This window comes from Pteropus vampyrus, unplaced genomic scaffold (genome assembly GCF_000151845.1).
Source record: "Pteropus vampyrus isolate Shadow unplaced genomic scaffold, Pvam_2.0 Scaffold21, whole genome shotgun sequence".
Lineage (NCBI taxonomy): Eukaryota > Metazoa > Chordata > Mammalia > Chiroptera > Pteropodidae > Pteropus > Pteropus vampyrus.
Window position 1 is genome coordinate 10,644,384 of NW_011888802.1, and position 14,191 is coordinate 10,658,574.

The following is a 14,191-nucleotide window of genomic DNA, read 5'->3' on the forward strand; positions in this document are numbered from 1 at the left end:
ATATAGGCAGTGAACTCTTTGACATTGGTCTTAGCAATAATTTTTGGATATATCTTCTCTGACAAGGGCAACAAAAGCAAAAATAAACAAAAGGGACTACATCAAACAAAAGCTTTTGCACAGTGAAAGAAATATCAACAAATAAAAGACAACCTATTAAATGGGAAAAGATATTTTGAAATAACATATCTGATAAGGGATTAACATTAAAAATACATAAAGAACTCATACAACTCAACATCAGAAAAAAACAAACCACATGATTAAAAAGTGGGCAAAGGACCTGAGTAGACATTTCTCCAAAGAAAACATACAATGGTCAATAGACTCATGAAAAGATGCTCAACAATCACCATAGAAATGTAAATCGAAACCACAATGAGTTATCGCCTCACACATGCCAGAATAGCTATTATAAAAAACACAAGTGTTGGAGAGGATATGTAGAAAAGGGAATCCTTGTGCATTGTTGGTAGGAGTGTAAATTGGTACTGCCACCATGAAAAACAGTATGGTATTTCCTTGATAACATGAAAATAGAACTACCGCACAATCCAGAATTTATCCGAATTAAAAAAGACACTAATTTGAAAAGTTATATTCACCCTTATGTTCATTGCAGCATTGTTTATAATAGCCAAGATATGGAAGCAACCTAGGTCTCCATAGCTAGATGAATAAAGAACAGGTGGTGTTTTATGTGTACGTACATACACACACACACACACACACACACACACATCTTCAACAATAAGAAAGGATGAAATCTTTTCATTTGTGACCACATGGATATACCTAGAGGGTATTACGCCAAGTGAAATAAGTCAGACAGAGAAAGACCAATACTGTATGATTTAACTGGTATGTGGAATCTAAACAAAACAAAACAAAAATAGACTCATAGATACAGAGAACAAACTGATGATTGCCAGAGGGCAGTGGTGTTGGGGGATGGATGAAAAAGGTGAAGGGTAAAAAGAGGTACAAATTTCCAGTAATAAATTATGGGAATATAATATACAACATAGGGAATATAATCAATAATACAGTCATATGTTACTTAAGGATGAGAATACATTCTGAGAAATACATTAGGTGATTTCACTTTTGTGTGAAGATCAAAGAATGTACTGAGACGAACCTAGATAATATAGCTACTACACACCTAGGCTACATGGTATAGCCTATCGCTCCTATACTACAAGCCTGTACAGCTTATCATACAAAAAAAAATGAGATCAAATAAAGCACAAGAGAAAATGATACAATCAAGAAATGTGGTAAACAAGATGTATGAGGCTGCTGCTGACATAATAACATGGCATACTCTTTTATAGCAAAGTTTTTTATTTTTCATAAGTAGAAATAGTAAATTCCAAAATAATAAAAATGTAGTATAGTATATGCATAAACTAATAATATCATTATCAGTATTTTACACTGTTCATAATTGTACATATCATACTTTTAAACAACTGGCAGCACAGGTGTGTTTACACCAGCATCACTACAAACACATGAGTAATGCATTACACTATGACATTATGATAACTACGATGTCTCTAAGCAATAGGAATTTTTCTGCTTCATTGTAATCTTGTGGAAACACAGTCATATATGTGGTCGTTCATTGAGCAAAACATTATGTGACTCATGCCTATCTCATCATAACTTTGCAGGGTGACAGATGGTTACTAGACTTTTCATGGTGACTACATTGCAAGGTATATAAATGCAGAATTACTATGTTGCACATCTGAAACTAATATTGTATATCAACTGTACTCTAATAAAAAAATGTAAATACTAAGTACTTAATACTCAATATTAAACCATTTTCTAAACCTAAAAAAATAATAAATGAAAGAATTGTTACTACTGACCCTGACTTCTAAAGTCATATTTTAAAGTTTTTCCAAAGCATTAGTAACTTAGTATCTATATAGAAGTCATATAGTCCATAATCACTGTTCTACAGAGTCAAAGACCAAGGAAGGTGTAACGAAAGTTTTAAAAAAATCAATGCTATTCCTCCCAATAGATCCTTCTCATTGTGCCAAAGAATGTAGCAAGGATCAAAAGTAGAATAGCTATTCCTAAAATCTTAAGTCCAAGCTTTCACATGCAATATTATTGGTCTTGAAAACTCCAAGCTGTGAATTATAAAAAAGAAAACTGACATATTATAGAGAAAATGTATATAAGCTAATCGGTCTCTTACTTGAGGCTATCATTTTGGAAAGTGAAATTAATTACACTGCAGATCCAACCACATAGTGAATATTTTAAAGATAATTAAGGTGTAAAAGTTGGCAAGAATCAACTGTATCATTCTGAACCAAGGCATGAAATCTTTGGATATGCCCTTTAGTATTAGATTTTTAAATTAGCTATATTTACTAGTCATGACTAAGAAGAGAGAATTAGAAAGTCTTGAATCTGTCCATTTTTATTGAGCTTGGTTTGTAAAGCTGAGCAAGGCAAGTAATCTATGATACAGATTCTGTCTTTAATCACCAAATTTAGATTGTACCACACGAATAAGTTTTACAAACCCTGGGTTATTATTTTAACATTGCTCTTAGAAATATACATGTATAAGTACAATTTTATACAAATCTGTAAATGTGGTCATGTTATACATGATTTTTATTGTATTCTAAGTTTGCTATATTTTTTATTGTCTTGGCCAATATATTTAACTCTTACTATGTTTCCTGTCTAGTCAGGTGAACTTAACATCTTCTCTATCTTCAAATAATAATAAATATTGATAGGGATCTTTTTTTTTTTTTTTCGTTTTTACAAAAATGGGAACATGGACACATTTTTCTAAATCTTGATTTTTCTCACTCAACACCTTAAGAAAATCCCTTTATATCAACCTGGTTGGCTCCTAGTCATTATTTTTAATGGCTGCATATCCCTACTGATTGATATTCACTTTGTATTCTGTGTGGTGGGTATGTGAGTGTCACTATGTAAAATTTTGCAATAAACATCTTTGGACATATATCCTTATGTAGGGATGCTTCTATTTCTATGAATTAGTTTTCTAGGAGAAAGACTGGGGTATGGTTAATATATACACATATCTTTAATTTACAAATGTACCCCCAACAACAAGATACAAATCTTGTGATTTTTTAAAAGGATTTTTTTTTTATTTTTTGCCAGTCTGGTGTAAGATGCTATCTCAATGTAACTTCAATCTTCATTTCTTTAAATTAGAATGATTCTGAGCATTTTTATCATGTTTATCACTTAGAGATGCTCTATGTTAACTTCCTTTTGGTACCTCCTAACCACTTTTTAAATGGTCAATTGCAAAAAAAAAAATTTTTTTTTCATGTATTCTGCACTGAGATATGTTTTTAAAAACTAATTTTTTTCTTTAGATTTTATTTAGGCATAATTTATCAAATAAACAATTTAAAATTTTATATTCCCAAATGAAATATGTTTTTCTTCAATATTTGTTTTATTCAATATTGTCCTTATTACTAGACTCTGCTGGTGTCCACCAAGATTTTATTGCATGATTTTATTTTTTATTTAAATATTTATTCCATTTGAAATTTGTTTTTAGACATTATGCAAAACTGGGATCCAATTTTATTTTCTTCCAGGTGGATAGCCGGTTGTTCTAGAACCAGTCATTTAAAATATATCTTATCCCACAAATGTAAAATATTTTTTAATTATTAAGTTGTCAGAAATATAATATTTCTTTGTAGTGTCTATATTCTGTATCACTTTTCTATTCTTTATGACAATTCCATATATATTTGGTTGAAATGTTTTTATAGTATATACAGATACCTGATAAGTCTCTGCTCTTGTCTGAGAGATTTGTATGTTGTCTCAATTATATTCATGCATTTATTCTTCCATATAATACTTAGAGATTAAAGAGTAACACAAAAAAAGGCTATCATTTTAATATGATGCATTTTAACCTAACAAATATAGATAGATATCTATATAAATAAATATAGATATATTATTAAAACCTGATGACCATTGTTGGATCCTCTTAAGTGACCTAGATGCTCAACTGGAAGAAATATCTCAAAGTTACCATGAACAAATGCAAATCACAATGAAAGATGATTTTTTTTTTTTTTCTGGAAGATGAGTCCAGAACATCTCAAAGTAAATAATAGGATATCCAGAAAGAAAAAAAAATTTAAAAGGAGGAGAGTAAACTTAAATAATAGAAGAATGTTTCACTGAGGATATTAAAAGGGTTTATAATTTCTAAAAATAAATAATAGGAAAAAACATTCATATATCTAGGCATATCCTGAGAAAGACCCTTATATCTAAAAGAAAAATCATAAACACTTCCAGACAGAACAATGAAATTACCTAGAGAGGGCAATCAGATTGGTATCAACTTCATATCTGTCTCACTAGATGTTAGGAGATACCAGAATAGCATCTATAGATTATTGAGAAAAGGGAATGCAATGTACTCCAAGATATACTCAACCAAAACTATACACATGGAAGAATTTAGAGAGCAGTCTTCCATTTCTCTGTGGAATGGAGCAGTAATCAGCAGACCACACGCCCACTGGCAGAGAATAAAACTGGATATCAAACCAATACGAATTATCTTTTAGAAAACCACAGATAGTAAGTCGGGGAGAACCTTGAAAATATTAACCAATTTATGCAGTAGCTTTACTTGCAGTGCAGGGGTATTTGCCAACAGGGGTCAAACAGCAGACCAGGATCCCAGACTTTGTGCCCACAGAGGTATGCCACTGTGGGGAGGGAATATCAAAATGGCCAAATTTTTCTCAAAATATTTGCTGAATTCTAGGGCTGTGAATGGTGGATGAAGAGCTAAATACCTAAGAAGAAAGCCCCCCAAAAGCAACTCATCACATTTAGTAGTCTCAAAAGACCAATATCAGAGTGTAAAACCAGTCAGGAGGAGGAGCCACAGAGAATACACCAGACTCTTAACTAAAAATTCTGAAGGGCCAGGGTGAACCAGAGGTAAAGTAGGCCTCAGCAAGGTCATGATCCAAGTTCTACTCAGTCTCTTCCTAATTAGTTTAAGGTGATCAGCCACAAGTCTACCTCTAGCGGATGGAGGGTGAACCTACTCTGTAGAAGGTATTATCATCTGGTGCCTCATAATATTTATATATAATTTATAAAAAACTTAGTAGACATATGAAAAGATGAGAACATATGACTAAAGTCCAAGAGAAAAAAATAGACTGAGCATAGTGTATTACTATGATACTAACTGACAAGTCATAAGAAAAATTCATATTAATTGTAATGTTTACTACTATAAAGGATTTATATACAATTGCAATTGTAATTGGATTTATTACAATTTATATATACCCTTTGAATGACATGGGTTTGAAATGTACAGGTCTGCTTATACCTGGATTTTTTCTGATTGACCCATGCAGTTCAAACTCGCATTGTTCAAAGGTCAATTCTTCAGTTGGGAATTAGCATATGTGGAGGGCCGAATATGTTTCAGGCAGATTTTCAGCGGCACTGGAGGTTGATCCATATTGTTCAAGGATCAACTGTATGTATTTATGTGTCTCTTACATTTAAAGTACATTTATGAAATATAAATCCTTTCATGAATCATAATTATCATCAAGCTAAACAACATTTTGGTTAGCTCATTACCTTTTTTCTGTATCCCAAACTCTCCCACATATCTCATTTTTCTCTCTGTAAACTTCCAAACTTCACTTGAGATCTCATTAAATAGGAATGTCCAGACCACATATCGTTCCAATTCTATTGACTTCACACATTTAATATCTAATGATATACAATGTAGTTACATATTATAAACAAATTGTTCCAAAGTAAGAACCTCTTGCATATTAACTTATTTTTTCCTACTTTAATATAATATTTTTCATCTTGATCAGTTCACCTCATCAGAAATGTCTTCATTGGATAAGATCATAAGTGGCTTACTTGAGAAAAAAAGTTTTTGTTGTTAATAACAAAATTTAGCATCTTAACTATTTTTAAGTGCACAGTTTAGTGGTGTTAAGTATCTTTACATTCCTGTCAAACAGATCTCCAGAACTTTTTTATCTTGCAGATCTGAAACTCTACACTCATTAAACAACTCCCCCCTTTCCCCTTGCCCTGACCCTGGCAGCCACCATTCTACTTTTTGCCTCTATGAATTAGACTACATTGAATAACTCATATAAGTGGAATCACACAGTATTTCCCTTTTTGACAGACTTAATTCATTTAGCCTAATGTCCTCAAGTTTCATCAATGTTGTAACATGAGTTTCCTTTCTTTTTAAGGCTGAATAATATTCCATTGTACATATATACTGTGTTCTGGTTATCTACTCATCAGTTGATGGTTGTTTGGGTTGCTTCCACCTCCTGGCTACTGTGAATAGTGCTGCTATGAACATGAGTATGCAAGTATCAATTTGAGACCCTGCTTTCAATTTTTTGGATATATATCTGGAAGTGGGATACTGTATCATATGTTAACTCTATTTTTAATTTTTTTGAGAAAACACTATACTGGTTTCCATTGATTCCATGAGATTCATTATTTGGCTGTTATTGTCATTGTGTGTGTTAATAATATCAACAGTCAACATTATCAAACAAGTCATCAGAATAGTAAGGCATATCTGTGCCAGTACATCTAATTTTAAAATCAGCATTTCAAGAATATGTGAAGTAACACATTCTCATGAAGTAACAAGAGTTTTTTTTTAATTTATTATGGGAAATATTTATGAAAAAACAATAATATAATGAACCCCAATATTCATGACTAGCTGCAACAGTCCTTGACAATCTTATTATCTGTATATACCCACTTATTTCTCCCCATTTCCAGATTTTATTGACTCCAAGATATTTTATCCACAGATATTTCAAAATATATGTGTAAGAAGAAATTAATTAAACCATAGTTATACTAAAATTTTTAAATACTTTCTCAATATTATCAAATATTCGGTATGTGTTCAATTTTCTGGATTATCTCAATTTTTTTAGGTTAAGTATTCAAATCAGTATAAAAATAAAGTCTAAATATTGCAATTAGTTGTTATACCTCTTAAGTTTTATGTAGTATATAATTTCCATCTCCTAGTTTTTCCTTAATTTGTTTAAAAAAATTCAGTCAACTGTCCCGAAGAGTTTTTCATAGTCTAGATTTTACAAATTGTATCACAGTGACATTTCTGGAAATTTCCCTTCTCTCTGTATCTACTTTAAATTGATAGCAAGATCTAGAGATTTGATTGGATGTAAATTCAGGGTTTTGTTATTTATTCATTTATTTTTGGTCAAGAATACTTCACAAGTGATCTTGAATATTTTCATTCAAAGGAATTGTGTATAATTTTCTCTAAGAAGTAGCTTTACTCTGCCTTAAATATTAATATTTTAGAATAATAATCCTTTATCATTACATAACACTTTACAATTTTGAAATTACTTTCACATCCATAAATACTCTGATCTTTACAATATCCTATGAGATAGGTATTAAGTCCTGGATTTGATTTTACCCAATTACAAACTAATAAGTTAACCTGTTATTGTTCAACATCTCTGGGTCAGAGAGCAAGGCATTTATCACTCATGACACAACATGCAGCATGAACATCAGCATACTTCTGTTGCTTTCTTTTTCTTCTAAGTCCCATGGTAGTGATATGAAATGGCCCTAATGGATTCTACACATACAGTTACACTGATAACACTTAGCTTGAGGATCTACCAAATTTATAGCAAGCAGTAAGCATGCATGTTTTGGGGGCTTTTTGTTTGTTTGTTTTGTCAAGGAAAGGAGTAAGTCTCTTATCTCTGAAGATTACTAGGTACAAAATAACCTTGAACGTTGGCCTGTGGAAGAATGTAAGAGCTTTTCAGGTACATCCAGAAAGACAAACAGGACTGCTATTAGCCCAATGAGTTTATCTCCCAGCAACAGATGTTAGACTGTTTTCTTATATTTCCAGTGAAGAGATAAATACTCCATGTAAAACAGCTGAGACAAGACTAAATTCTAAGCCTCCTGACATGTGCCATGTACACCAGCATTATAAAGTGAAGTAGGAAAAAAAACAGCACAGAGAGGTGACAAGAAAGCTTTTTCTCTAACTGAAATTTAAATGCAGGAGAAATGAAAAATTGAAATCATGTTTCTAAATCAAATGTGATTTAACATTTCAAATGTGCATTATTAGTATAATCCAGAAACCCCAAAGGTGATGTCTCTCTGCCTCTAAAAGAAACAAGCATAAATTCTAGAGAACTGTACACTCAATTAAATGTCACAGAATTACTCAGATTCAAGCCCCAAGAAACATGAGCTCATATGTGAAAAATACAAAATGCACAAGGAAATAAGCCAGTGACAGCAACCATGACAAGAACGTTGATTAATAGAGCAATTTGATAGATTATAATATAAAAAAACCTTTAATTTTTTTTAAAAAGATTCAAAAGCATACGAAATAAGACTTTAAAAATAATAACTATTTGAAAAATAATAAAACCTTAAAAGTACAAAAGAAAATAACGCGGTCATAAAAATTCCCAAAATGGTACAGTTTCAGATCAGACATCTAAAAACAATAAACTGGAAGGTAAAGCAAAAAAAAAAAAAAAAAAATAGTTGGCAGTAGCCAGGCAGCAACTCGAAAATCAACACAGCAAGATAAAGAAACAAAGCATGTGATATTCATAGGCATGACAGATAGAAAGATCCAATATTCCCACGACATGAATTCCCAACAGAGAGAAAGAGAAGGAAAATTTTTCAGAGTTAATAAAACAATGTGAATTCTTAAATTTATAAATCCCAAATAAAACTAAATGCAAACCTGGACATATCATAGTGACATATATAAAAAAAAAAAAAAAGATTTTAAAGGCAATCAGAAAAGATTACCTATGAAGGGATTATAATTAGAAAAGCAGATATACACATTCATCAGCAAAAGTTGATGCCAGAAAACAATTAAAAAAATGTTCAAATGACAGATAATTATTGAAATATATGATGATTTACAATCATTCCAAAGTGAGGGAGAAAGATATTTATAGATTTAAAAAGTTAAAGATTTAATCACTCAGGTCTTCACTGAAAAAAAAAATTGGTCTAGAAGAAGAAAATTAAAGCAGATGGAAGGACATAGATCCAGTAATTTATTAACTCCAACAAATATTTATTGAGCACCTTCTCTGTACCAGGTATTTTTCTTACTACTGGGATTATAAGTAAGAAGCAATAATGTCTATTAAATTATTTTCTGTAATTGAAATTAGACTAAATCATGTAATTATAATGTGGATTGGATTTATAACTTTTATATCCTTTAATAGCATAGTTTAAAAGTACAGCCAATATTCTTCTCCCCAATCTCTTAACTATCCCAATCTTTGTTAAACATGAACATTACCTCTCATGCTGAATCAATATACTTTATTTTATGAAACAATAAATACTATGCAATCCGACTATTTAATAGCTCAGAATCACAGACTAAATTTTTTATATAATTCTTTCATCCTCCCAGTGTCCAGCAAAAACTTATCAAACTGAATTCAGTTGAGTCTAGTTGAATTGAATTAAGCCGATCCAAGTATAGCTGTGCTTAGCTAATGCCAAAAATAAAGTCAGAGCTAAAGGAAAAGCAAACGATATAAACATTATAGAATTGAATTTAGAATCAAAGAAGGATAAAGATATTTCCAAAAGCATCCACCTTCCCTTCCCTCTTTTGGTATTCTTAGAGAGAATCTTAGATGGATAGCACATATAAAAATAGCTCACACCTGAAGAGTTAGATCACAAAGAGCAAACATCAAAAGCAGGATGTGGCTCTGCATTTTATAATGTCTAAAGAGAGAAAGGTTTCTTGGTTCATTAACCATACATCACTCATTACTTCCAAATATTACAAGTGCATGACATTATCCGTCCTTGAAAAAAACAGCTGTAATTTGACTAAATCTGTCACCAATGTTGCTAAATGACAAGTGAGAAAATGACACAGCTGATGTAACTGTTTAGCTTAACTCTTCTTCAAAGTAATCATCTTCACAGAATAATAGCGCAACTGTTACCTTTATACAGAAGATAATTTTAGAACAGAGTGACAGAACCTCACATGGTCAGGATTTACCTATTCAACATTTACCTCTGGCTGTCAGACAGTAATGTGATTCAAATAATCACAATTTAGGATGCTAGAAGTGAAAGAGACTTTGGAGACACCACGTAAAACAGGCATGGAAATAAACCAGGGTTCACAATCACAGAGCATGAAAGTACTTACGAGCAAATATAATGGAAAGCTGGCAAAGAGCGTAACCAGAGTCAATCCTAACAGGAACCTAAAAATATAATAGATTTACTTAATAAATTCTTTTGCATTTTACTTTTACAAGGGCAATTCATGTGTGTTGAGTTCCTGATTTTATTCATTTAGGCAAATGCTTATGTTTTCTTCACTGTCTGTTGTGACTTGAACACAGTAGTTCACATCATGAAGTAAACAGTCAATTATTTTTGACTTCTCACATACTAACTTGGTATTTTGGAATATTCTGATCAATATCTATAAAACATGAATATATGGCAATTAGATATACAAACTATACCTATTAGAGTACCTGAAACCAAAAAATCTTACTGAGTTGAAATATTTGTACCTGTAAATGTCCAGTTTGTTTCCAAGAGAAGTGAGAAGGCTTCTCTCTGGGACATATGAGAGCAAGAAGTGCTCCTTGAAGTCATATATTCTATTCTCCATCTCCATTCTGCTTAAAGAAACAACTGGGAGGAAAATTACTTCTAAGTCTCCATTTGTCTCTTTCTGTAAATGCTGAATAACCATCATAGATATAATTGGAGATGCAAGTGTTGCACAGGGTTCCGTGCTTTATCAGCAAATTGAGAAAAATTCTTTGAATGATGAGTCAGTGAACAAAACAGCTTGTAATGTGTTATCCCCCTCCTAAGGAAGTTAAATACATTGTGGCCCATAAAAGAAAATTATATGCTTTTTATGTAATACATTTTACTGTTTCAAATAATGCAAAACTGGAGCACAAGCCTTTTGGTAAACTGAATATGTCATATATTTTAAATACAATAAGAAAACAGTGTCCCCAGAGAATGCTGTCTTGATGTGTCTTGACTGGGATGCTGCCCTCTACGTTTTCAGCCTATTCTGGGTGGAGCTTTAGCAAAGTGCTGTGCCTGAAAGAGTGGAATTGTGTTTCATTTATTACATATTTCGCCTTGTAAAAGCGAGGCAGAAAGTACCTGGCTCTTTCAGAGTGACTACCTAGAAGTCTATAACTTTGAACTATATCTATTTCTTGGAAATAAAAATATTCAATTTGATAGACTAAGTCAGATAAATCTAATGACTCCTAAATGATATTTTCTCATAGTTTAATTAATTCTGTTCAATAAGCTCAGTGTCAATATGGTCACACTAGAATTCTCCAGTAGATAGAAGTCCAAATTTTCTAAATGGTAACAGGTCCGATGTGCACCCTTTCATCTCAAATCTTCATATAGTCTATTGAAAGAAAAATTCTTTTGTAAGAAAAAGAATGATCAGCTATTATATGCTGAAAATGAAGAAGTTTGTGTTGAGTTCACCAGAACTCTATTCTCATTAAATTCCCTTCCAGTGAATCTTAAGCATTTAAATTTATGTAAAGATATAGTGTGATACAAGTGGCAATTTTAATGAGATTTGCCGTTGTTCTGGATTCCTAGAAGCAGTGGTTTTGATGTCAGCTTTAGCATAACAGTTATTCTTGCACAATCCTGATAGGAAATATTTTTCTTTTTATAATTTGGCATGTTGCTCACCAAAAAAACCTATATTAATTTTTATGTGTGATGTATAAATATTACTGAAATATACAAAGCATTTCTTTATTTTCTAATAAATAAATATGAAATAAAATAGTATTAAATCCATGTTTGTAGCAGCCATATTTAATAGCATGGCAAAAAGGGAGAAAAAAAAACTCAGCAAATTCAATCATATTCTCAATGTACTTGAAATAATTTGGGAATTAAAATAAAACCATTTATTTTACTTTACATAATCCATGATAGCTTTGGGACTAGAATCCAGTTGGTAATTACTCAGCATTTTCATCAGCACCTTTTGTGCCTACTTGCCAAGAGGCCATTGGTGATGAGCCCAACACTTACCTCTGATATGGCATTGATAAGTATAATTTGCCTAAAATACTCGATAGTCTGCAATTGCCTGTTGTTTTCATAAATACTAAAGATCCTAAAGGGGAAAATTAACATTTCAGAACAGATGTGTCCTAATATATTCTTTGAAATTCTAAATACTACTAACGCCTAAAAAGAGATGAGAAGGAAAAACAAAATGCATGGTGCTTTTCCAGGCCTACCCACATTTGAAAAAACTGAATAGAAAGATCTCACTTCAGGCCAATGAGATCAAGCTCTCCGATGACAGGGCCTGAGTGTTTGAAGTTTTGTGCCCTGGGTAATGCTAATGTGCAGCTGTTTAGAAACAAAAGGCTGAGGGTGTATAGGACTTCCTAGAGCTTCTCATTATTGTTTTGAGCATAGGGGTGGCTTTATGTTAATGATAGAATATTAAGGACAGAATAGGTCTCCCAAAGTAAAGATTAGCAGAGGAAGGCACTGGACTAGAAAAAATCTGCAAAGTCATAAGATTTTAATTGTTACATTTTCTTTTTTTTAATTAAAAATAATCACTATAGTCAATAGTATCGTAATGGCTGTGTGTAGAGCCGGATGGGTGCTAGAGTAATCAAGGGGATCACTTCTTAAACTATACAAATGTCTAACCAATGTACTCTATACCTGAAACTAATAAAAAATAAAAAAAATTAAAATAATAAATCAGAAAAATATAAATAACTACTGGTATTTATTATTTACCATGTTCCAGGAACTGTACTAAATATTGTGTATGTCCTGTCCCATTTCTCAAGTACTCAGAGCTGATAAACAAAGATTTAAGCCAGGATTGATCTGATTCTATTTTTCAATTTTAACCACCCCACTTCACTATAATAGTTCTCAAATAGGAATATGCAGAACATTACAAAATCTATAGATTATCATCAAGGTTGTGAATCACTGTAAAGTTTTTTTTAAGTAAATGTTTTATGTCAATTTATGTCAGTGTCTTGAGATATTGCAGATGATGGCAGGGTTTTGCTCCAAAATTCTAAGGGCCTGTCCTGTGATTCTCCTATGGGGGCCTGCCAGAGGCTCCCCATAGCATCCCTATCTGCCACTGACACTTCAAGCACTATCGAATCTGCTGGATCACATGACCCAAGTGGCACAGCAACTTGTAATACAGCCTGGACCTGTTGGAGAGCTTTCTCCTGTTCTGGACCCCCTCATGACTAGCAGCTTTTTAGGTCACTTGGTAAATGGGTCAGAATAACACACATAAATGAGAATTGTCTCGTGTCTAAAATCCAGAGGCTCACTAGGCATTGTGCTTCCTTTTGGGTGTGGGAAAGGCCAGATGCAATAGCTTATCCTTCCCCTTAGAAGATCTCGACATGATTCATACCACTAGACCCCTAGAAATTTTGCTGAAGTAAAAGGCCCCCTAATTTTTGTTGTATTTATTTCCTCTCTTCTGACATACAAATGTCTTATCAAGTTTAGAGTAGTTGCTATTTCCCAATGAGTCTGTGTAATGTCATCCATATAATGGACCAAAGGATACCTTGTAGGAGGGGAATACAATCAAGATCCCTATGAACTAAATATCACATAGAGCTGGAGAGTTGATATACTGAGGTAGGAGAGTAAAGGCATATTTCTGGTCTTGCCAACTGAAAGCAAGCTATTTTTGGTGTTTTTTGATAAGGATGGAGAAAAAAAGCATTTGCTAGATCAATAGCTATGTACTAGGTACCAGGAGATGAACTAATTAGCTCAAGTAATGAAATCACATCTGATACTGTAGCTGCAATTGAACTCACCACTTGATTAGGCTTATGATAATTCACTGTCATTCTCCAAGATCCATCTGTCTTCTACATACTACACAGGCCAAATAGACGAGTTAAACAGATATGTTAAGGAAATCACCACTCCTGTACCTTTCAAGTCCTTGATAGTGATACTAATCTTTGCA

At 32.4% G+C, this 14,191-nt stretch overlaps 1 protein-coding gene across 2 annotated transcripts in view; it reads left to right on the forward strand.

Moving 5' to 3' along the window:
• Nucleotides 1-14,191, forward strand: part of GPC5 (glypican 5) — a 1,186,964-nt gene that overhangs the window by 1,150,007 nt on the left and 22,766 nt on the right. The window contains exon 10 of one of the 2 annotated variants that reach the window (XM_023528006.1): nt 5,559-5,578. The exons of the other annotated variant lie outside the window; for it this stretch is intronic. Within the exon in view, the coding sequence (XP_023383774.1) occupies nt 5,559-5,578 (20 nt within the window). The remainder of the gene's footprint in view (nt 1-5,558; nt 5,579-14,191) is intronic. 2 annotated transcript variants of the gene reach the window in all.